Below are 24,820 nucleotides of genomic sequence, written 5' to 3'. Positions count from 1 at the left end.
GTGTAGCTACTTAAATTAATCAAACAAAGTTTAAAACTCAGTTTCTCAGCCTTATACACCATATTTCAAGGACTGAATAGCCAGGAAAGCCTAATGGCCACTGCATAGGAAAAATGCAGGTATTTTCCCTATCTACCACTGAAGAAAGCTCTACTGAACAATGCTCCTCTAGAAAACCATACACCAACATGGTAACAGTGATTTTTGTCTCTGTGGTAATCTTTTTTTTCTTCCCCTGAAGGTGTATTTTCTATTAGGTTGAGAGGAATGGGGGAAAATGTTGAAAGCGTTGACATCAATCAAGATCAAACAGATTTGCTGCATGGTAACTCTTTTGTACAACTACCTAAATAAAAACATATTTTAAACTGGTGGGGTTTTGTATGTGTATGTGTGTGTTTGTTGGTCATAGGTCTTGAACTCAGTGCCTGAGCATTGTCCTGAGCTTTTCTGCTCAAGGCTAACTCTCTACCACTTTGAGCCACAGTTCGACTTCCAGTTTTCTGATGGTTACCTGGAGATAAGACTCTCATGGACTTTCTTGCCTGAGCTGACTTCTAACCATGATTCTCAGATCTCACCTTCTGAGTCATTAGGATTACAGGTGGAGCCACCAGCACCCAGCAAAAAGTTGTATTTTACAGTTCCTTATGTGTACTTCTTTCATAATAAAAAGTAAGCAAACTTTTTATAAGCAGATTTTCTGAGTTATCGACACATACATTTGCTTCTTACCCAAAATATCTTTTCTATATTTTTTGCTTTTTTTTTTCACAACTCTACACTTGATATAAGATTCATCTTTAAAGTTAATACATTTAGAATGCATTTAGAATCCATATTATGGAAGAATTCTGTATGATTTCAGTATTTGCTTTCATTTTGTTTTATACCAAAAAAGCCTTAAAATATGTGGGGAAAAAAGTAACTCTGTGTCTTATGAATAAGAAGCCAATTTCTGTCTTTTTGTCTTCTGTAGATATTTGAGTTAAAGGGTATTTCATCACCAATATCTAATTCAACTGGTGTGATCCACACTCCTATTCATTCATTTGATAATACTTTCAAACATTGACAAATCAAGTCTTTATTTTCAACAAGGGAAGACAAAGGGAGGAGGGCAAATAGGCAAAAAATATAGGACAGAGCCAAGTGCTGGTGGCTCACACTTGTAATACTAGCTACTCAGAAGGCTGAGATCTGAGAATCATGGTTCAAAGCCTTCCTAAGCAGAAAAGTCTGTGAAAACTCTCAGATCCAATTAACCACCAAAAAGCCAGAAGTGATGCTGTGGCTCAAGTGGTAGGGCACTGGCCTTGAGTTGAAGAGCCCAGGGACAGTGCCCAGGCCCAGAACTGAAGCACCACGACCAACAAAAATAATTATTAATTACAAATTATATATATATATATATATATGTATGTATGTATGTATGTATGACAGGAACGTTGAGTATCATGAAAAAGAAAGCAGTGTTGGAAGAAGGATGAAGTGACTGGGAGCATGAGGTGCTCTACAGTAAATAAAGGGTACATAAGGAAAACTATCCAGAGATGACATTTGAAGAGAGACCAAAAAGAAGCAAGGGAGCACTCTATCTTTCAGGTAAAAGTAAAATGGGTTCAAAGGCACTGAGCTGGAGACATATTTTGCCATATTCAAAACACAGGAAAGGGGTCAATGTGACGGTAGTGAAACAAATGCAGCAGGAAAGTAGGAGATATTTAAGAGAAAGCAAAGGAAGGAAATCTCAAGGACGCTCAGTATAACACAGAAAGGTGGAAAGAGAAAAGGATTATGTTCATATCTTCTTGGATAAAAAGCCATAGACAAGAAGAAAAGGAGGGAAAACAAAAAATCAAAAAAAAAAAAAAGATGGGTTCATTATCTTAGCAAGAATAAACACCTTCACTGTAACTGTTCCTAGTCTACCTCAACTAGGCTCTGCCAAGAGCAATAAAAGACCGGAATAACCTAAAGGAATTAGAGCAGTCACCGTCTCAATAAAAGGAAGAAGATAAAAGGAAAAGGGGGAAAAAAAAAAACCTCTTCTGCCAAAACACATAAACAGTAATTACACAAGATTGGGTATATAAAGCATTCAAAGGAACCTGATTACTTTCCTTCCTATAAAGCTATACCTTTAACAAGATTTTTGTTGTTTTTTGTTTTTGAGAAAGGGTCTTGCCTGTAACCCAGTCTGGCCTAGAACTCACCATCCTCTGCCTCGGCCTCTTGAGTATTAGGATTACACAGGTGCCACTGTGTCCTCCTCTTTTCAAGAAGTTTTAAATTCAATCTAAACACTTAATAAAGGTCCACAATAATTACCTTTTTGTAAAAAGACATCGAGTTGATCAGCACAAAAGGCTTTCAATTCTTTCTCAGGCTTGTCCTTCTTGACCAGTGCTACAACATAGTTGGCTAAGGCGGAGGGGTCAGCATCACATCTAGGTAGACAAAGAGAAAACAAAAAGTTCAAAACACTGTTTTCAAACAGTGGCATCATTAATGAAGTCACCCTACTTTGGAAAACTGAATATCCAAGCTGTATTTTTGAAAGTGACTGCAAACACAAGCAACTACTGTTAACCAACAGCCCATACATACTGTCAGATTTTCTTTTTCTGCTTATTTCTACAAAATAACTAGCTTGTCTCATATTTCAAAGGTTGTAATTATACCAAGAATCTTAGATAAGGATGTATGTTTATTTGTTCTCTCAATAACAGTGGAACCTGATTCTTGTCATTTGGCTCCAGCACTGTTCATAACACACTCAAGAACTGTTTCCATGTGACCAATGAGAAAAAACAGGGAAAATATAGGACAGATTTCCCCTTTTGTGAAAGCACCATTCCCTAAACCACAAGCTCCAACATCCCAGAATGGCCATCTACTCCACTGCTAATCCTCTGAACACAGAAAATCTTTGCAGAAAGTGAAAACAAGCTGAAGGTTCACACCTGTAATCCTAGCTATTCAGAGAAGAGCAAGAGTTGTAAGTTTAAAGTTCAAAGCCAGCCCAGGTAGGAAAATCTGCAAGACTCCAACTCCAGTTAACCAGCAAAAAGCAGGCCTCAAAGCATGGATGGCTCAAATAGTAGAACTCAAATGGTAGAACATCATCTGTGAGCAATCAAATCAAGCAAGAGTGTGAGGCCCTGGGTTTGAGGCCTTGAGTTCAAGCCCTGGTACCAGCAAAAGAGTAAATAAAATTTTTAAAAGTGAAAAGAGGAAGATGACTCCTTAAATACAAGGGGCAAATATTTCAAGCTACAAGCAAAGGAAAGATCTAGGGGCTAGAAATAGAAGAGAACCTTATCTGCTTCACATTTTTTCAAGTCAGTAGTAACCTGACTTTGAAAGCCAAAAGTATCTCCCATTTCAGGGAAGCATATGCTCTGTGCTTGCCAACTTCTAACATATGCCAATTTGTCAGCCTTAATGTTTCTCTGTATCCTATGAAACTAAAAGCTCTTCTTTTCCAAAAAGTTCTTATTTCTCAATGAATGCATAGTTAAACAACTCTTACCTATTGTGGCCTCATAGGGCTGTTATAAAGATAAAATGAAAAAAATCAGGATGGTAGTAAATAAAACAATTATGCTAAGCTTTCAACTCCCTATAAAACAATATTCAATCTAACCTTGTATAATAATCATTAAGTCTTTCACTGTCAACTACAAAATTAAAAGGTTTCATCTTTAGAGTATTAACCACTGCCCAGTGCTGATGGCAACCAGCCCAGGCAGAAAAGTTTAAGACTCTATTTCCAATTAACCAGCAAAAAAAGAAAAGAAAAAGCTAGATTGAAAGGGTGGCATGAGTGATAGAATGCCAGCCCCAGTACTATACAAAAAAATTAGAATAGTATCAATTACATTTCCATCAATTTTATGATTAGAAAAGGAGAAGAAAAATCAAGGTAACACCTTTACCTTTTAATTTTTTAAGATCATGCTTCAATAAAACATAGTCTTTTATTGTCAATATTTTCATGGGAAAGGCTGGTTCTCACTGGGCGATGGTGGCTGTGGCTCATACCTATAATCCTAGCTACTCAGGAGGCTTCGATCTGAGGATCACTGTTCCAAGCCTGAGCAGGAAAGTCCATGAAACTCTTATCTCCCTCCAATTAAGCTCCAGAAAACCAGAAGGAGTGCTGTGGTTCAAATGGTAGAGCAGTTGCCTTGAGCTCAAGAGCTCAGGGACAGCACACAGGCCCAGAGTTCAAGCCCCACAACTGACAATAAAATTTTAATTTAAAAAAGCCCTATTCTCTAAAGATCTATGCACCTAAATTTCATTTACTGTCAATTTAACAAAACAGAGCTAATTTTAAGAATTATAAGCAAAGGTTAAAATGTGCTAGACTGTTAGAAGTGGCAAAAATGAATTAATATTAACAAAATTGGGCACTGCAGCTTGTGTCACTTACCTATAATCCTAGCTATTCAGGAGGCTGAGATCTAAGGATCTATAAGCAAAACCAACCAGAACAGGAAAGTCCAAAAAACTTTTATCTCCAATTAACTGCCAAAAACTTGAAGTGGAGCTGTGACTCAAATGGATGAGCATAAAAGCTCAGGGACAGCAGCCAGACTCTAAGTTCAAGCCCCAAGACCAACACTAAATAAACAAATAAAATTTGGAGAATTAGGACAGATCACTTTAGCATATCCAATAGCTAAATTCTAAAGTGAATGTACACATGTTGTATATTTACATTTTCTTTTTTTTTAAATCTTCTATTTCAACTGAAGCTTTATAATGTCACAACAATAATCAGAGTGCCTCATCAATAACGACCACTTTGATAACCCAAGTGATATCCCACTTTGATAGATTTCTTTAATACCCAGAAATTAGACCCCTGACTTAGCTCTCTTTCAGTTATTTTGACAGTGTGGGCAATTCAAGAATCAACTTTCTCTGTAGGAATAGATGAGAATGATGAAAAGGCTATCATGATGAATTGAACTCATAAACGGTAGAATGGCAACTTCCTGTATAAGTACTTAAAATAATAAAAACATAATTTACAACATATCAATTTTATACATCATCATCACCCTGTGGCAGCAAAATTTCAAACTAAGAAGCTCAAAGCCTAAACTGCATAGACTCTGTGTGTCTCTTCGTTGGATCTGTCCTGTTCATAGTGGTTCCATGGAAGGTGGGCCATTCCCCAGGTCCACAGTGGGGCCAGCGCTGTTGCAGAGGGAGAGAATGCAGTTGTTCCTCTATTCTTGTTTGACTTAAGAGGCCTGGTAAAAATGTTCAAGTTGGCTTCTGGACAGTAATTGGTAATTACAAGAAGAGAGTTTAGAAGATGTTCTTGGAGCAAACTGGCTATCCATGCTACTGGGTGGACCAGATATTCTTGCCACTGCTTGTTGGTCCTCTGGCCATCAGAGTGTAGGCTTTCAGGTTAGGTCCCAGGGAAGCTGGTCGGAGCCCCATCTGAAGTGGAGGGAGGTAGCAAATCCACTGGGGAACCTAGCCCTGTAAGGCCACCAATGAAAGGATCAATGATCCATGCCAGGGGATCACGTGGAGGCAGGCAGGCACAGGAGAAAGACTATTACAAGGTTTATTAGAGGAGCTATATTTCTCCCAGAGAGAGAACACATGGCAGCCTCCACTATCTAGATAGCAGCAGGGTTAGGAAGTGATATATTTACATTTTCTAAGTGAGTACATCTTAAAGGTTCTAACCATATACAGTATACACAAAAAGATAAGCTATGTGAGGAAGATGAATGTGTTAATTACCTAAACTGCACTAATCATTTTTCAATACATATGTATTAAAACATTTTAAAAGGAACATCTTAAACATGTGATTTTTATTTTTAAAATTTGACTAAAAACAAAACAAAAAAAGATAGCGATATGCAATTCCATCTTCAAAAAAATACCACACATGCCATGATCATCTTTGCTATTCCTTAAAATAGATGTACTGGGAGACTTAATTTCACCTAAGAATAATAGACCAGTATAATCCCAATCAATGTTAAAAAAAAATGACATTTCTATGTTTACTCAGAAAGCTAAGATTCTGATAAGGATAGTGTAACACAGAAAAATATATAGGAAAAAGAAAGCAGAAAATGTCATGTTATTTTTCTGGTGAATTTTTAAGTAGTCTAATGACCTGATATATATAACGCTGGGTAGAAATAAAGAGCTTTCTATTAAGAAACAGGAAAGAGCTAGGAAGGTAGCTCAGTGGTAGAGTGCTTGCCTTGCATGTGTGAGGCCCTGGGTTTGATTCCTCAGCACCACATAAGCAGAAAAAGTCCTAAGTGGCACTGTGGTTCAAATGGTAGAGCACTAGTCTTGAGCTGAAAAGCTGAGGGACAGAGCCCAGGCCCAGAGTTGAGGCCTCATGACTGACAAAAAAAAAAAAAAAAGAAACAGCAAAAATACCCAGATTACTAGATTAATTGGAGTGAGCTAAAAAGCCCAGTATTTTGTTTACAATAATTTAGTATTCAGACATAAACACAGACTTTAGGCTGCTTTTGATAAAACAGAATTGATTTTATGGTATTAAAAATCAAGATGGAAGCCGGGCGCTGGTGGCTCACGCCTGTAATCCTAGCTACTCAGGAGGCTGAGATCTGAGGATCGCGGTTCAAAGCCAACCCGGGCAGGAGAGACCGTGAGACTCCTATCTCCAATAAACCACCAGAAAACCGGAAGTGGCGCTGTAGCTCAAGTGGTAGAGCACTCGCCTTGAGCTGAAGAGCTGAGGGACAGCGCCCAGGCCCAGAGTTCGAGCCCCACGGTCGACCAAAAAAAAAAAAAAAATCAAGATGGAAACTAAAAGTGGACCCCAGCCTATCACCATGCACCAACATCAACTCAAAATGGATTAAAGACCTTAACTTTAATGTTAAACCTGAATCTCTGAAACTACTGCAGGACAGAGTAGGAGAGACACTTGAACTAATAGGCACAGGAAGGAACTTCCTGAACAGAGTCCCAGGGTCACAACAAGTTGGAGAGAGACTCGACAAATGGGACTACCTTAAAATAAAAAGCTTCTGCACAGATAAAGCTATCGCAACCAAGCTAGAAAGACAACCAACTAATTGGGAAAAAATATTTACCAGCAATATATCAGACAAGGGGTTAACATCCTGTATATACAGGGAACTCAAGAAACTAATCCCTCCCAAACCTAACAAACCAATTACTAAATGGGCAAGGGAACTAAAGAGGGACTTCTCAAATGAAGAAATAAAAATGGCAAAGAAACACATGAGGAAATGTTCATCATCCCTGGTGGTGAAGGAAATACAAATAAAGACAACCCTGAGATACCACCTTACCCCAGTCAGAATGTCCCACATCCACAAATCAGCCAACGACAAATGCTGGAGGGGATGTGGAGAACGAGGAACGCTATTACACTGCTGGTGGGAATGTACACTTATACAACCACTTTGGAAAGCAGTCTGGAGGGTCCTTAGAAAGCTAAAGATTGACCTCCCTTACGACCCAGTCATACCACTTCTAGGCATCTACCCTGAACAACAGGAACTAATTTACAAGGACACGTGCACCTCCATGTTTATTGCAGCACTGTTCGCAATAGCTAGGATATGGAAACAACCTAGATGCCCCACCACAGATGAATGGATCCAAAAATTGTGGTATCTATACACAATGGAATATTATGCAGCCATTAGAAATGACAAAATAATAGCATTTGCAGGGAAACGGATGGAGCTAGAAGGAATCATGTTGAGCGAGGTAAGCCAAGAACGAAGAGACAAACAGTACATGGTCTCCCTGATAAGTGGATGATAAATCCAAAATGTTAGGTGATATGACAAAACAGGACTTAAGAAACAAAGAACTCCCACTCATCTGGTTGAACCACTACCAAATATCCCCATGCTGCTGATCACATATATGGTATATAACATGTGAGCACCGTTATATATTGCAGACTGTGATAGACAATTTGCTCCAGGAAAGTTAGAATGAACTTGTGACTTTAAATGAGCATCATCATTCCACAATACTGTGAATTTCCGGAAATTAAGTAATCAATCACAATCAAAAAAAAAAAAAAAAAAAAGAACCTCGGGGAAGGGAGGGAGGGAGGGGATGGTAGGGGGAAAACAATGGAGGGGGTAACAATGTTCAAGAGGAAGTGTACTCATTACCTCACTCATGTAACTGTAACCCTCTGTATAGTATCTTTACAATAAAAAAATAAAAAAAAAAATCAAGATGGGACAGGGGCAGATGGCTCACACCTGTAATTATCATCTACTATGGAGGCTAAGATCGGAGGATCACTTTGAAGCCATCTGGTCAGTTAAATCCATGAGATTATTATCTCCAATTAACCAGCAAAAAGTGGACCAGTGACAGTTAAGAGTGCCAGCCATGAGTGGAAAGACTGAGGGAAAACAGGAGGCCCTGATTTCAAGTCCTAGTATGTATTGGCATGGACTTAAAAAAAAATAATAGTTAAGGGTAAATAGACAGGCAAAACATATCAAAACAGGGGAAGTATAGGTGGTTCACACCTATAATCCTTAGGAGACTTAGCAATTTATAATCCTTGTAATCCTTAGCAATTTAGGAGACTGAGATCTGAGAATCTAGATCTCAGTTTGAAGCTAGCAGGGGCAGGAAAGTCAGTGAGACTCTTATTTCCAATTAACCACCAAAAAGCTTTTAAGTAGAGCTGTGATTCAAGTGGTAGAGTGCTAGTCTTGAGCAAAAAAGCTCACAGACAGTATCCAGTTCCTGAGATCAAGCCCAAGGACCAGCACATAGAGAGAGAGAGGAGAGAGGAGAGAGAGAGAGAGAGAGAGAGAGAGAGAGAGAGAGAGAGAGAGAGAGAGAGAGAGAGAGAGAGAGAGAGAGAGAGAGAGGAGAGAAGGGAAAACAGACTAGACTTTGGGCCCAGTACTGGTGTGTCATGCCTATAATCCTGGCTACTAAGGAGGCTGAGATTTGAGGATCAAGGCAGCAAAGTGATTACCAAAAAGCCAGAAGTGAAGCTGTGGTCCAAGTGGTTGAGTGTCAGCCTTGGGCAAAAGCCAAGAGTGCAAGGCTCTAGGTTCAAGCCCCAGTGCCTGCACCAAAAAGGAAAAAGAAAAGACTAGACCTTGGAAAAGAATGATTACATATTCTACACAATTGCTTAATGGGAATTAACCAAATGATTATTAATAACAGCATTCTGCAAATACAAAAGCATGTTTACAGTCAAAGGAATGAGAGCATTTAAATTTAAAAACTACTCAGATGTACTGATAAAGTATGTTATGCAGGAAATCTTAAGTATGAAATAAGTCACACTAATCAGATGGTGAAGCTTAAGTCCATTTGAGAGTTTCGTTTTATAATTTTCTATACTACCTGGATTGTTATGCTTCCACACCTACCTCCTACTAGGTAATCTTCATAAACTGATCACTAAAATACTGTGATAGCAAACACAATTTCCAAATATATGTCTAATAGTAGCTCACAAGATTTCCACAGTGTATCACAAAACTCTAAGACTCTTAATAGATTACAAGAAAAATACAAAACCATCTCTGTGCTGCCCAAATTATCACTTTTCTCTGTACCCAAAACCCAAAATGAGTACTTAAGGCAGTTTAGCTACTAATTTGGAACAAAGCTCATGAATGGTTTATGACTCCATATAGGAAAGTTCATGGGACTCTTATCTCAAATTAACCACCAAAAAGGAGGAAGTGGAGTTGTGGCTTAAGTGACAGAATGCTTGCCTTGAGCCAAAAAGGACAGGGAGAGCGCTCAGACCTTGAGTTCAAGCCCAGGACGAGCACCAAAAAACAAAACAAAAAACAGTACATTTGCAAAGACAAATTAAAAGGGGCACTCAGGATAAAGCAGAGGACAAGGCTTCAGAGATAAAGCTCAGCAGCAATTCCACACAAGTGAAATATGAGACAGCAAATAGTTTCCAAATGTATGCCTACACAACAAATTAATACATCCTAGGCCTCAACCAATAGTCACACTAAAAAAATAAATCTCCAAAATTTTAATGTAAGTTACAAATATGAAAACTTCTTAAAATTTACATTCTACTTAATAACACTGTAAGATGTTTAATTATCATGTAGGTTATTTTAAAAATAAAATCAATTAGGAAAAATTTTCATTAGGAAAAGCTAACCAAAATAGTGTCCTTAAATGTCTGATCTGCAAAAACTTCAAATTTGAATTTTTCTTTTTTTGATGAATTCTCCATTGCAAGTGTATTATACATTTGCTAGGACATTAACATTACAGATTTTGGATATATATTACAGATCAAAGAACAAAGGTCCTAACATTTGACCCCAAGCCAAGAAATACTACTAAAAAGCTATTTTCGTGATTGGTTTTAGGAAAAAATGCCTAGACTACTTAGACCTTTTCTGCTCAAAGAAAAATTTACATCTTTCTGAATATGGACCTAACTTTAAGCTTTATGTTAATGTGATCATTATTTCAGAAGGTAAATAATGTGTTACTGAGTCACAGGGAGGAAAAGTATCTCCTGACTATAATGTTTAGCAACGGTCATTGAAAATGTTTATATTCACTAGCATACATAAAGGCCCTGGGTTGATACCTAGCACAATAAAAGAAAAAGAGAGCCACAGCCAGTGGCTCACACCTGTAATTCTAGCTACTCAGGAGGATCTGAGGATCTCGGTTCAAAGCCAGCCCAGGAAAGTCTGTGAGATTCTTATCTCCAATAAACCACCAGAAAATGGGAAGTGGTGCTGTGGCTCAAGTGGTAGAGCGCTTGCCTTGAGCTGAAGAGCCCAGGGACAGAGCCCAAGCCCAGAGTTCAAGCCCTACAACCAACCAAAAAAGATGGGGCTAGGAAAGTGGCTCAGTGGTAGAGCGCTTGCCTTGCATGCCTGAGGTCCTGGGTTCGATTCCTCAGCACCACATAAGCAAAAAGAAAAAAGCTGGAAGTGGCGCTGTGGCTCAAGTGGTAGAGCGCTAGCCTTGAGCTGAAGAGCTGAGGGACAGCACTCAGGCCCAGAGTTCAGGACCCATGACCGGACCCCCCCAAAAAAAGAGAAAGAAAAAGAGAAAATATGTCCATATTCATAGAATAAGAAAAAAATAGATCCATATTGTTAATTTCAGTTATGGGGAACTAGAGGGGAAACAAAGGTATACAGAAGATAGAGATACTAACAAAACACATGCTCATTATATTAAAACAGTATTACTTGTAACAGAGAACAGAGTTAAGATAACCACACTCTTATTGTTGGATGTTTATGAAATCTTAGGCATCCAAAGTGATAGCTATAAAAGCAATGTACAATATAAAAAATGCTTCTGATGTAATCTCAGAGAAATTAAGATAGAAAATTTTGCACTGGGCCTGCTAACAGAAAAGTTCACATACTGAGCCGGGCATTGGTGGTTCACACCTGTAATCCTAACTACTCAAGAGGCTGAGATCTGAGGATCCCAGTTCAAAGCCAGCCAGAGCAGGAAAGACTCTTATCTCCAATAAACCACTCAGAAAACCAGAAGTGGCACTGTGGCTCAAATGGTAGGGTGCTTGCCTTGAGCTGAAGAGCTGAGGAACAGCGCCTAGGCCAAGAGTTCAAGCCCCACAACCGACCAAAAAAAAATTCACATACTAAAGAGAAACAAAGTAAGTATCCACAAATAATTTACTTTTCCCTCTTATATTTTTTTCCGTAATGCAATAATAAAGGCCTGTGTCTTAACACTCACATTGGGAATTAATTTCCAACATACAAATCTGGGGGAACACCAACATTCAGACCATAGCACTTCCATCTTGTTAATTAGGGGCCCTCATGAAAGAACAGAAATATGGAAGAAATATGTTTGGGGTAAAAAAGATGTGTATTCACCCACATCTGTTTAGATATTTGGACCATCTAAATATGCACACAAAACAAAACAAAAACCTGCTCAGCATTAGTGGCTAATGCTTGTAAACCTTGCTACTCAGGAGGCTGAGATCTGAATATCCTAGTTAGAAGCCAGACAGGTCAAGAAAGTCTGTAAGGCTTTTTTTTTTTTTTTTTTTTTTTGGTAAATCATGGAGCTTGAAGGCTGTCCCTGAGCTATTCTGCTCAAGGCTAGCACTCTACCACTTTGAGCCACAGCGCCACTTCCAGTTTTCTGATGGTTAACTGGAGATAAGAGTATCACAGACTTTTCTGCTCAAACTGGCTTTGAACCACGACCCTCTAATCTCAGCCTCCTGAGTAGGGAGGACTAGACTTGAGCAGCTGGCCCATGAGATGCTTAATGACCAAAATGCTGGAAGTAGAGTTGTGGCTCAAGTGGAAACGCACTAACCTTGAGCTCAAAAGTCCAGGGACAGTGGCCAGGCCCTGAATTCTAGCCCTAGGTCTCTGTCTCTGTCTGTCTGTCTGTCTGTCTGTCTGTCTGTCTGTCTGTCTGTCTGTCTGTCTCTCTCTCTCTCTGTCTCTCTCTCTCTCTCTCTCTCTCTCTGGCCCTGAATTCAAGACCTAGGTCTCTCTCTCTCTCCTCTCCCCACCACACACATTTGCAAAGTTTCCTCTTTTTCTTTGTGCTGCTGAGAATCAAACCAGAGCACTCTCTATCACTGGCCTGTATTCCCAGCCCAAATCTACTATTCTAATTGTCAACCAATCTAAGTAGACATATGAGGTGTTCATTCATTTAAACATTTACTATTAGTTAAGTGCCAAATATCCTGTTTGGTGATAGAATTACTTTGAGCAAGGCAGCTTTTGTCCTTCAGTCATGTGATGGATGGATATATAAATAATTATTGTACAAAATAATAAATGGGCTGGAGGATCAGGCCTGTAACCCTAGCTACTCGGTAAGCCATGATCTGACAATATCAATTTACAGCCAGCAGGTGCAGAAAAGTGCGAGATACTATCTACATCCAATTAAATTGAGGCATGGCTCAAGCAGTAAAACACCAGCCAAGGAACAGTTCAAGCCCACAACAAATGACGTAAAAAAGAGACTAATAAGGGCTGGGAAGGTGGCTCAGTGGTAGAGTGCTTGCCTTGCATGCAGGAGGCCCTGGGTTCGATTCCTCAACACCACATAAGCAAAAAGAATAAAAAGCTGGAAGTGGTGCTGTGGCTCAAGTGGTAGAGCGCTGGCCTTGAGCTGAAGAGCTGAGGGACAGTGCCCAGGCCCAGAGTTCAGGCCCCATGACTGGACACACACACAAAAAAAAGACTAATAAGTAAGTTATTGTGAGAAAATGAGAGAAGACTGGTAGGAAGGCCTCCAGCCTGTAAAGTTATTTATTGGACCAGAAAGAAGTCAGACATTTTTAAGAGGCAAACTAAGAACTGAAGAACAAATATGCACAAAGCACCAGTGGTTCACATTTGTAAACCTAGCTCAGTCTCTCAGAAAACTTGAGATCTGAAGACTGCAACTCAAAGCCAGCCTGAGCTGGGCACCGGTGGCTCACGCTTGTAATCCTAGCTACTCAGGAGGCAGAGATCTGAGGATTGCACTTCAAAGCCAACCAAGCAGGAAAGTCCAAGAGAGACTCTTATCTCCACTAAACCAGTCAGAAAACCAGAAGTGGTGAAGTGGTAGAGTGCTCTCCTTGAGCTGAAAAGCTGAGGAACAGCACCCAGGCCCAGAATTCAAGCCCCATGACCAACAAAGAAAAAAAAAAAAAGGGCACACTAATTCTCTGAAGAATTAGTACACTGGTACACTTTAGAAATTCATCAGTATTTCTAAGCCCAAAGAATGTAGCTCCAAAATAATCATTTAATCCTAGTAGCTTATTTATCAGGAGATCAGATCCAACAACTGCTGGCTGATTATTTTTCCTCCCATTTGGACAGCTATAGAGATTATTAGCAAGAGTTTAACCTGATAAGGATTGTCAACCTATAGCAGTGTGTAAATTCTAGAGTTCAACCAATATACATGCCATGTCCACTGCTATAGAGATTATTAGCAAGAGTTTAACCTGATAAGGATTGTCAACCTATAGCAGTGTGTAAATTCTAGAGTTCAACCAGTATACATGCCATGTCCACTGAACCAGTTAACTATGAACCAATAAATTAATCCTAGTCTGTGAGCCCTTTTGCTTCCTTTTAATTGTACTTCAAGATGACAGCACACTTGGTGTCCTACTGCATTTTTTTTTTTTTGGTTGGGCACTGTCCCTCCGCTCTTCAGCTCAAGGGGAGTGCTCTACCACTTGAGCCACTTCCAGTTTTCTGATGGTTAATGGGAGATAAGAGTATCATGGAGGGTCTGGAAAGGTGGCTCAATGGTAGAGTGCTTGCCTTGCATACATGAGGCCCTGGGTTCAATTCTTAAGCACCACATAAACAGAAAAAGCCAGAAGTGGCACTGTGTCTCAAGCGGTAGAGTGCTAGCCAGACAGCACCCAGGCCCAGAGTTTGGGCCCCTCAACTGACCAAAAAAAAAAAAAAAAAAGAGTCTAATGGACTTTCCTGCCCAGGCTGGCTTTGAACTGTGATCCTCAGATCTCGGCCTCCTGAGTAGATAGGATTACAGGTGTAAGCCATCAGTGCCAGGCACCTACTGCATTTTTAAAGACCAGAATATGGCCAGAATGAACAAAAATGTCCAAGTTTATGACACTAACTAGAAATTCCTGTTCCTATTTATGGGCTCGGTAGCCTGACAAAAGTACTGGCCAGTACTGGGGTTTGAACTCAAGGCCTCTTGCTTGGCTTTTTCATTCACAGCTGATGCTCTTGAACTACACATATCCACCTTTTGCTGGTTAAATGGAGATAAATCAGATTTGGCTGTCCAGGGTGGATTCAAACCAAGATCTTCAGATTTTAACCTCCTGATTAGCTAGGATTATTGAGTGTTAGGTATGAGCCACTGGTACCCAGTTTGACTAACAACTTTTAAATGATAGTGGTGATTAACTTTACTAAGTCAATTACTTCTGCAGAGATTAAGTATTTTCTTTAAATTAGTTGTGGAGCTTGAACTCAGAACCTGGGTGCCACTTTATGCTTAAGTCTAGCGTTCTACCAATTGAGCCACGGTGCTACTTCCAGGTTTTGAGTGGTTAACTGGAGATAAGAGCCTCACGTGGACTTTTTGCTTGAGCAGGCTCAGAACTGTGCCTCAGATTCAGTCTCTTGAGTAGCTAGGCTTACAGGTGTGAGCTACCAGCACCTGGCTGTATTTTCATATTAAAAAAATTATAGAATAGAAGAATACAAAGCACTTTTAATAATCTGCATCATTAACATACCATGTTTCTAAGGTAGGTAAAAGGCAAATGTAGTGTTTTTTAAAAAAGACAGATTAGATAATCTCTCCAAAACCATACATAGAATCAGAGATAGCTATGGAACTAGAAACTAAATGCTCTGAGTCACATACTCATAGAAGTAGATCAATGGTAGATACTTGTAATCCCAGCACTCAGGAGGATCAGAATGTGGTGCCAGCTTTGACTACTTCGGTAGTTTCAATCCAGTCAGATCTGCAGAGAGATCCCGCTGCAGGTGCTAGTGGCTCATGCCTATAATCTTATAATCCTAGTTACTTAGGAGGCTGAGATCCAGAGGACTGTGGTTCAAAGCCACCCCAGGCAAAAATGTATGAATGACTCTACCTCCAACTTACCAGAAAAGGGCTGGACTTGAAGATATGGCTCAAGTAATAGAGCACCAGCCAAGCAAACTGAGCAAGTGAGAGGCACTGAGTTCAAACCCCAGTACTGGGGAGGAGGAAGACAACATTTATAATAAGCCAAACAAACAGCAGGAATGTTGATTATATATGTATATATGCAAGTATGTATACACACACATATATTTTAATTTCCCATTAAGAGCTGAAGATATAACTCAATGCTAACATGAATTAGATCCTGAGTTTGAATCCCAGCAACACAAAAAGAAAAAAATACATATCCTCATTAAATGCAATGTTTTGGTAGAATTGCAGGTCTGATACTGAAGACTGCTTGCCTAAACTTTTTCTAAAGTTACAGAAATTTCTTCATTTATCTACTTCCTAAATGTACTTAAAACCTTATCTTTAAGGAATCTGTATACTTAAAATGAGCAGGCATTTCTGACAGAATGAAAACACATCTCCAAGTATCACATCATTCCTGCATATTCTCTCTAACTCAGGTATCTAGGATTCTTTGAAGATGGAGAAAGATGAAGATGCCAAACAAGATCAGTTAGTTTAGTCTGTTCAAATAACCATTAAGGAACAAACATGTACATTTTTTGACTAAGACATGGTTTCCCTCCCTTTTACTACACTGCCAACAAAAATGGTGTTAATGGTCTTTTCCTATTAATGGTCTTCCCATAACTAGCTAAAACAGGAAAAGAATTATTTCTTCTAGGCTCCTTTCTCTCTTTCCTTTTGTAATCCTCTCTTTCCTTTTGGAAAGAATAATCGGTATTTCCCATATCTACAAAAAGAATAGACACTAATAAATAAGTTCTAATAGCACATGATATTTGTAATTTGTCTATAGGGAATAATCACACTGAGTTGGTTTAGATGTAACTCTTCTTGCATGCCTTTGTTTTACCGGTGACAAGATGTAACTGCATAAAAAAAAGCAAAATCCAGGGCTGGGAAGGTGGCTAAGTGGTAGAGCGCTTGCCTTGCATGCTTGAGGCCCTCGGTTCGACTCCTCAGCACATAAGCAAAAAGAAAAAAGCCAAAAGTGGCGCTGTGGCTCAAGTGGTAGAGCATTAGCCTGGAGCTGAAGAGACAGCACTTAGGCCCAGAGTTCAGGCCCCACGACCAGACCCTCCCCCCCCCTGAAAAAAAAAGAAAAGGAAAAAAAAATCCCTAAAAATGGGAAGCTTAACTGTAAGTTAAGCCAAATAAGGAATTCACATGCTAAGCCATAGTTTGATTCCAACCTAGCCACTGCAACTACGTTATCTGGAAGTCTTAACAACTGCTCTGAAATGCTATGTTGTACCAACATGTCAATCTGCCATGAAAATTTTCCTGAATCTGAAATAAGAAAAAATGAAATTTACAAACACAATCTAATTTAGCATATCATTTATTACATTTTAGGGTATGTAAACAAAAATAATCTCCTGTGACAATCTATCAAGAATGAAAATATATATGAGATTTGTATTTAGCATTTACTAACATCTCCCTCCAAAACTAATATTTAAATAAGATTTTTAAAGCATTTTTATTTCATATTTCTTGGAAAGCCACCTACATTACTATGGTCTAAGCAATTTCAACTCCCTACTTTCATTTATTTCACATACTTCTGATGTGCTGAAGAATAAACCAGGGCCTTTTATACGCTAGACAAACACTATACCACTGAGCTACACCCGAGCCCAAGTCTAAAAAAAAAAAAAATCAACTTCAAATGAGTTAGAAAAAAAAACAAAAAACAATGTTTTAAGGGGGAAAAAAAAGAATGACATACGCTTTAAATTGAACATACAACTTAGAGAAACAAAGCTCAAGTCCAGTAATCCTTTTTGTTTTTGGGAGGTACTAGGGCTTGAACTCAGGGTTTGGGTACTTTCTCTGAACTTTTTTACTCAAGGCAGTGCTCTACCACTTGAGCCACAGCTCCACTTCCAGCTTTTTGATAATAGGAAATAAGAGTCTTATGAATTTTCCTGCCTGGACTGGCTTTGCTGTTATCCTCAGACTCCTGAGTAACTAGGACTACAGGCATGAGCCACCAATGCCCAACCAAGTAATAATTTTTTATTTTTATTATATATTTATTTTTGTCGATTGTGGAGCTTGAACTCTGGGCCTGGGTGGTGTCCCTCTGCCCTTTGAGTGCTCTACCACTTGAGCCACAGAGCCACTTCTGGTTTTCTGAGTAGTTTATTGGAGGTAAGAGTCTCATGGACTTTCATGTCCTAGTTGGCTTTGAACCTCGATCCTCAGATTTCAGCCTCCTGAATAGCCAGGATTACAGGCATGAGTCACCGGTGCCTGGCTCCAAGTAATAATTTTTAAGTAAGTTTTACTGGGAGCTGGTGGCTTATACCTGTAATCCTAGCTACTCTGGAAGCTGAGACCTGAGGATTTTGGTTCAAAGCAAACCCTGTAGAAAAGTATGAGTCTCTATCTCCAATTAAACCAGCAAAAAGCTTGCTGGAGGTGTGGCTCAAGTAGCAAGCCCATTAAGTACAGCCCCAGTACCAAAAAGAGGGGAGGGGAAGGGAGGGGAGAGGAGACAGGCCAGTTGCTGGTGGCATATACCTGTACTCCTAGCTACTCAGGAGGCTGAGATCAGAAGATTACTAGCCTTGAGCACAAAAATACAGGGATACCAACCAGGCCATGAGTTCAAGCCCCAGGACTGGCACCAAAAAAAGAAAAGAGAAAGTAATTTTTATTCATGAAAATTACAAAATAATAACACTAATTCAGTCAAAAAACGGAGTGAAGATTATAATCCTACCTAAACTATAGACTTAATCCTTTAAAAGGATATTTAACAAAGAACAGAATCAGAGCTTATATATATATATATATATATATATATATATATGGGCAATTAAAAAATAAAAAAGAGGGCTGGGAAGGTGGCTCAGTGGTAGAGCGCTTGCCTTACATGCCTGAGGCCCTGGGTTCCATTCCTCAGCACCACATAAGTAAAAATAAAAAAAGCCAGAAGTGGTGCTGTGGCTCAAGTGGTAGAGCGCTACTCTTGAGCTGAAGAGCTGAGGGACAGCGCCCAGGCCCAGAGTTCAGGCCCCACGACTGGGCCCAAAATAAAATAAAAAAGAAGCCGGGCACCGGTGGCTCACACCTGTAATCCTAGCTACTCAGGAGGCTGAGATTTGAGGATCACAGTTCAAAGGCAGCCCGGGCAGGAAAGTCTGTGAGACTCTGATCTCCAATAAACCACTAAAAACCCGGAAGTGGAGCTGTGGCTCAAGCAGTAGAGCACTTGCCTTGAGCTGAAGAGCACAGGGACAGCACCCAAGCCCAGAGTTCAAGCCCCATGACTGACAAAAAATAAATAAAAATAAAAATAAAAAATATGTACATATATAGTGTGTATATATAAAGTACATATATACACACACATATAAAGTGTGTATATATACATATATATGCGGAAGGTAGGGAGAGCTTAGTGGTAAAGCACTAGGCCAGCATGCATAATGCCCTGAGTTCTTTCCCCAGCACCACAGGAAAGGGAAAAAGAAGGCAACAGAAATAGTGTGTGTTCAAAATAGACTTTTTTTAGTTTAATAACATACATAATAAGATAACTAATTTGTTAAATATACAGGTATTCTTTTTCTGTCTTTTCTACACATCATCAATTTCACTATCCTCTTCCTAACTTGTATATTACAACTTATTTTATGTCCCCAATTTTTTTAATTATAGAAAAAACTAAGATGAACATTCAAGGGTCCTATATTCTTGTACAAACCTTTCATGTGTCCAAGAGTCATTTTCACCCTAATTGGATCACCACCAGTCTAAAAGCCAGAAACACTTAATTGTACACTTACTCATTTATTCCTATGTTCTACTCATGGCACTTCTCACCCTCAGGATGCAAATACCACTTCAGAGGTCACAATTCTTCCAAGGCTTCCTCCCTTACCCATCCTGCCTTCACAAAGGCTAGCTAGCAACACTGAACTAGATGACTCTCTTCCTAAATGTTACCTACCACCTTCCCATCACAAGAAACCAAAGTAGAAAAACAAAACCAAAGAGTTAACTAGGTTTCCTAGCAAGAGTATAGAATAATAGTTCAACAGAAAAGTCTAAGTGGCTTGCCACTGTCTCCCAACAGCCCCAACTTTATCATACAAGCTGCTTCAATACTTGTACCACTGAAAAACACTCAATGATTCCTCTAACATAATCTGATCTACTTTGATCTAATGAATCAAAACCTGGCCTTTTACTCAGGCAGAAAGCCCTAAACTTTTTCATAAGAGTATATAAGCAAGAAGCAGAAATGAAGGGTGGAAATGATCCTTTCCCTTCCATTCCCCGCTGCATGCCTTCTATTCAAATTATTGGTTAAAGACATCTCTCCAGCCCTCAACCTTCTTGGCCTCCCCCCCCCACCCCCCCACCCCCCACCCCCGTCCGCCCGCCCACTCCAGAGTCTAGGTTATACCTGGAGATCCCCCACCCCCAAATAAATACTCCACACAAAACCTTACTTCCTTAAACAGTTAGAAAAGAAAAAGGTAGTACCTCTTCTATCCCTTTCAAGCCTCGGGATGTTTCTACAATTCCCTAACACCATCCAAAATATTTCAACGACAGACCTCTTGTTCCTTGTCCTGCACCCCCCCAATTATCTTCAGCTGTCCTCTCATCTTGGACAAAACCCTTATTCATTCCAGTCTCCCGGTTATTCTTCCAATACTGGTATCTGAAGTCCCTCAGTGCTGCAGGTGTGTACCCCTCCAACTTAATGCCTAAACCTTCCCCTTTCTACCACCACCACCACCACCCCATGGTATCTAAAAAAGAATTAAGTTCTACCTCACGGTATTGACTCAAAAACACCTTAACACCTCTCATTCTCCTTAGCTCTCCAATGATTCCTAAAGCCACTCTTCCTAAACCCACATATCCATTTCAGCTAACCCAATAACATTCCCCCCCCCAATCCCTTCGCTCTGCTTGAACCCTTCCAAGCCCTTTAGCTCGAAGGTCCCCCCCCCCGTGACGCCCGCCCCCTTTTCCTGCCCTCGTATTTGTAAGAGGACCTTTCCGAGCCCGGATGAACGGGGTCTGTAAAGTCCTCGACCCCGGGATCCCCTCTAAAAGATCTCAATATTCCCAATGAAAAAACAAAAAAAAAAAAAAAAACCCTCAGCTCTCACACTATTTAAAACTCCCTCGGCCTCCCTGACACCCGGCTTGGCACCCCAAGACCTACACAGCCCTCTCCGTCCTGACCGCCCCCCCCCATCACCCCACCACACACACACACACACACACACACACACACACACACACACACACACACACACACACACACACACACACACACACACCCCGCCCTCCCCGCCGGCCCACCCCGAGCGCCCCGCCGCCTCCCCCCCACCCCACCCCACCACAATGGGAAGGGTACCCCGAGAGGAGCCGCCGGGACCTCCCGCCGCCGCCCCTCCCCCACGGCCCCGCGACCCCAACGCCCACGTTCGCCGGCGCCGCCCGGGCCCGCCCCCCCCCCCCCCCCCGGCCCACAGCCCCGGCCCCGGCGGCCCGGCCCGGCCCGGCTCACTCACATCGGCTCCAGCAACTTGGCCAGCCAGGACTTGAGGGCATCCACATCCTCTATGAGCATGGTGCGGGAAAGGCGGGCTCGGCCGCCAGTCCTCCCCAGGCCTGCCGTGGGTCTCCGCTCGCCGCCTCCTCACGCTCCCCTCACGGCTGCCGGCGCCCGGGCCCACCAAGCATCTCCGGAGACTTGAACCTACTCCCCGGGCCGGGGCCTAACAGGAACTAACCCAAGAGCCCTCACTCAACCTAGCCCAAAGGCGAAAAGTAGGCGGGAGATCATGCCGAGTGGCGGGCGTGGCAACCAATGGGAGCGAGAGGGCTGTGCGCGCAAAGCCAATGAAAAGGTTCGCTCCCTCCCTCCCCCCCCCGGCCGGCCGGCCGTGCCCAGTTAGGGAGGAGGGACCTAGCAAGGTAGGTGGAGAGCTTGAGTGAACTCCTGGTGCAAGATGGTATCTGGGAGAAGGTGCTGTGCCTCTTAAAGGGGCCACGGCGTCTCTCCTGACCACGCCGTCCCTCCCCCCCTCCGCCCGCCGCGGAATACCGGCGTCTGCAGCTGGGAGTGCCCGGGGGAACCCGGCGAGAGCCCCTCTTCCAGGTTCCTTCCTCGGTTTTCCTGAAAACAACCCTCTCGTGTCCTGAAGTGACTCAGCTGTAGTAAATCTGCAACACAACGTGCCTTTGCTTCGCGAGCGCCACATTGCAAAGAATGCAACACCTATTTTGTGCTCATCACACGATCGTTTTGCTCGGCACTCGCCGTTTTTCTTTTTTCTTTTTTTTTTTTTTTTATTTTTTTTGCGGGGAGAGGGGGTGGAGCGATAAGCTTGAATCACACCGAGTGTTTCTGACAGCCTTGCCCTAGGACATCCTCGTTTTTTAAAACGTGGCGCACAGAGGTACGAGACTGAGGCCATTTCATTCTTACTAGATATATTAATAAATGCCTTACCCAGAAGGAAATTTGATTCTAATACGTCTTCCACACACACCTCTTCATTGCATATCTAAATTTCAGTATTTTTTTTGTTTTATCTGGCTTGTGTTTGGCATTTGAAAAATTAGAAATTACCAAAAGAGGCAACTTACTTTGCAAAAAAAAAGGAGTTTGAGAAACTCCTTTTGGGGTTCTGAAAATTACTGGCTTAGTGGTTGTGTTAGGATGTGTATTCAATAACAAATGCTGAGCCTCTTACTATTTTCCCCAGTGCTAGGAGTCCCCTATCCACTTAGGAAACTGAACTTTGCAGCATAGTAATAACATTGTGAAAAATGCTTGAAGAACGCACATCTTATATAAAAGGAAGAGATCAACCCCAAACAAGTAGGTATACACTCACGAGAGCAGGTAAAGACAAGTTTTTTCTGCAAAGAGCCAAATAGGGAGTATTTTGGATTTGATGGGCCTTGAAGTCTTTGTAGCAACTACTGGGCAAGCAAAGCTTTGGCATGAAACTGACCATGGACAGTAGGCAAACACAGATCTGTGTCTCTGTTCGAGTAATATGTGGAAATTTTATATTATATAAAATTTGCAACTGTATGTAATTTGTCACATCATGAAGTTTGTTTTTCCAACTACTTAAAAACATGAATGACATTGTAACCTCACCAAATGTACACAAGCAGATGCCATCAGTTTGGTTTGCTGATTGCAGTTTGAGGACCCTTTTATTGAGTAATTTTTTAAAAAGGAAGTGCATTTATAAATCATCTATGCATCACTTTCACCAGCACTCTTCCCACAAACTCCACACAAAGCCCAGAGAAATGAATGGGTTTGCCCCAATCACATGTTGCAGGCAGAGCAGAAAGCACATCTGGAGCTTCTGACAGCTAGCCCAGAACTTTTTCACACCCAACTGTGGCCTCTTCTTCCCCCTGTCTTCCCCTCCTTCCTTTATGCCAATACCCATTTTTCTTTCACTTCTTTCCACAAAAGACACTAAGTATTACCCCCAAAATGACATAAATTTAAAATGTGAGGTTTAGTCAATCTAAGAAATAAAACAGAGCCGGCCTGTGCAGGAAAATCCCTCAGACTCTTATCTCCAATTACCCCCCCCCAAATCCTCGAAGGGAAGCTGTGGCTTGAGCAGGAATACATAAGGGACAGTGCCCAGGCACTGAGTTCAAGCCCCACTAAGTGGGCATGCACACACACACATACCCCGCCCCCCCCACACACACACACAAGAAATAGAAGAATTTCCTTTTATCACTGTCAATCACTCTTTTGGAAAAATGTAAAACTGCCTTTCAAATACAGTTATGCATTTCACAGAGGTGAGCGAGAGAGCAACTTCCTAATGAGCAGGATATCATTTAACTATGCACATTATAGAGAAAACAGCCCTGATCATGATAATGAAATTTGGGTTTGGACACTGTGAGTATTTCCCCCTTTTTTGACTGCAAATTTATTGTATTCATTCTATGAATTGAGTACATTAAGTAGATACATAGAAACATAAATGTAGATAGAGGGGCTAAGAATGTGGCTTAATAGACAAGTGCTTGCCTGGCATGCATGAGGCCCTGGGTTCAATTCCTTGGTACCACATAAACAAAAAAAAAAATTTTTTAATTGTAAATAGATACTAGGACTAGTGTTTAAATGTAAATATTGAATGGCAAATTGTATCTTGAATAACCAGCAGTTATAAAAGAGTTGTTTTGTGCAAGCCTGTGGCTTATGCTTATAATCCTAGCTACTAGGAATGCTGAGACCAGAAGGATCTGTTTCAAGGCCAACTAAGGCAGAGAAGTTAACAAGGCCCTATCTCAAAACAAATCAAAACAGGGAAGGAGGCAGGGTTCAAGTGGTATAGCTCCAGCCTAGAAGGCACAGGACCCTGAGTTCAAATCATAGTACCAACAACATCTTTTTAACCAGCACCAGTGGCTCATGCCTGTACTCTTAGCTACTGAAGATGCTGAGATCTGAAGACTGAGCTTCAAAGCCAGCCCAGGCAGAAAAGACCATGAGACTCTTATCTCCATTCAACCACCCAAAAAGCTGGCAGTGGAGCTGTAGCTCAAGTGGTAGAGTGCTAACCTTGGGCACCAAAGCTCAGGGACAACACCCAGGCCCAGAGTTCAAGCCCCAGGACTGGCACAAAAAATAACTAACTAGGCCAGGCGCAGGTGGCTCATGCCTGTAATCCTAGCTATTCAGGAGGCTGAGATCTAAGAATCACAATTCAAAGCCAGCCTGGGCAGGAAAGTTCCTGAGACTCTTATCTCCAATTAACAGAACACCAGAAGTGGCACTGTGGCTCAAGTGGTAGAGAGCTCTCCTTGAGCTGAAGAGCTGAGGGACAGCGCCCAGGCCCAGAGTTCAAGACCCACAACTGACCAAAAAAAAAAAAAAATTAGTTAATTTTTTCAGAAATAGAAGTGGGATACAATAAATTCAGTCCTACTCCATGCTTGGCAGGAATTTTATACATAGAACTCAACTCACCTGCAGTCCCTGAATAGATAGGACACTGACTTCAGCCATGCAGTTACCTGATTGGATTACCCTGATTGC

General features: G+C 41.1%; 1 protein-coding gene across 5 annotated transcripts in view; it reads right to left on the bottom strand.

The window, feature by feature from the left end:
* Rbm27 (RNA binding motif protein 27) overlaps positions 1 to 21,539 on the bottom strand; it is a 72,601-nt gene extending 51,062 nt beyond the window's left edge. For all 5 annotated transcript variants that reach the window (XM_070036307.1, XM_070036310.1, XM_070036309.1 and 2 more), the window contains exons 1-2: positions 21,294 to 21,539; positions 2,332 to 2,450 (exon numbers count right to left, since the gene is read on the bottom strand). In XM_070036307.1, the coding sequence (XP_069892408.1) occupies positions 2,332 to 2,450; positions 21,294 to 21,352 (178 nt within the window). In that variant the 5' untranslated portion in view covers positions 21,353 to 21,539. The remainder of the gene's footprint in view (positions 1 to 2,331; positions 2,451 to 21,293) is intronic.
* Positions 21,540 to 24,820: the final 3,281 nt, after the last annotated feature.

This window comes from Dipodomys merriami, unplaced genomic scaffold, assembly GCF_024711535.1.
Source record: "Dipodomys merriami isolate MVZ:Mamm:240054 unplaced genomic scaffold, mDipMer1.0.p SCAF_27, whole genome shotgun sequence".
Lineage (NCBI taxonomy): Eukaryota > Metazoa > Chordata > Mammalia > Rodentia > Heteromyidae > Dipodomys > Dipodomys merriami.
The sequence above is the reverse complement of the archived record's forward strand: the minus strand, read 5'-3'. Positions and strand labels throughout refer to the sequence as shown.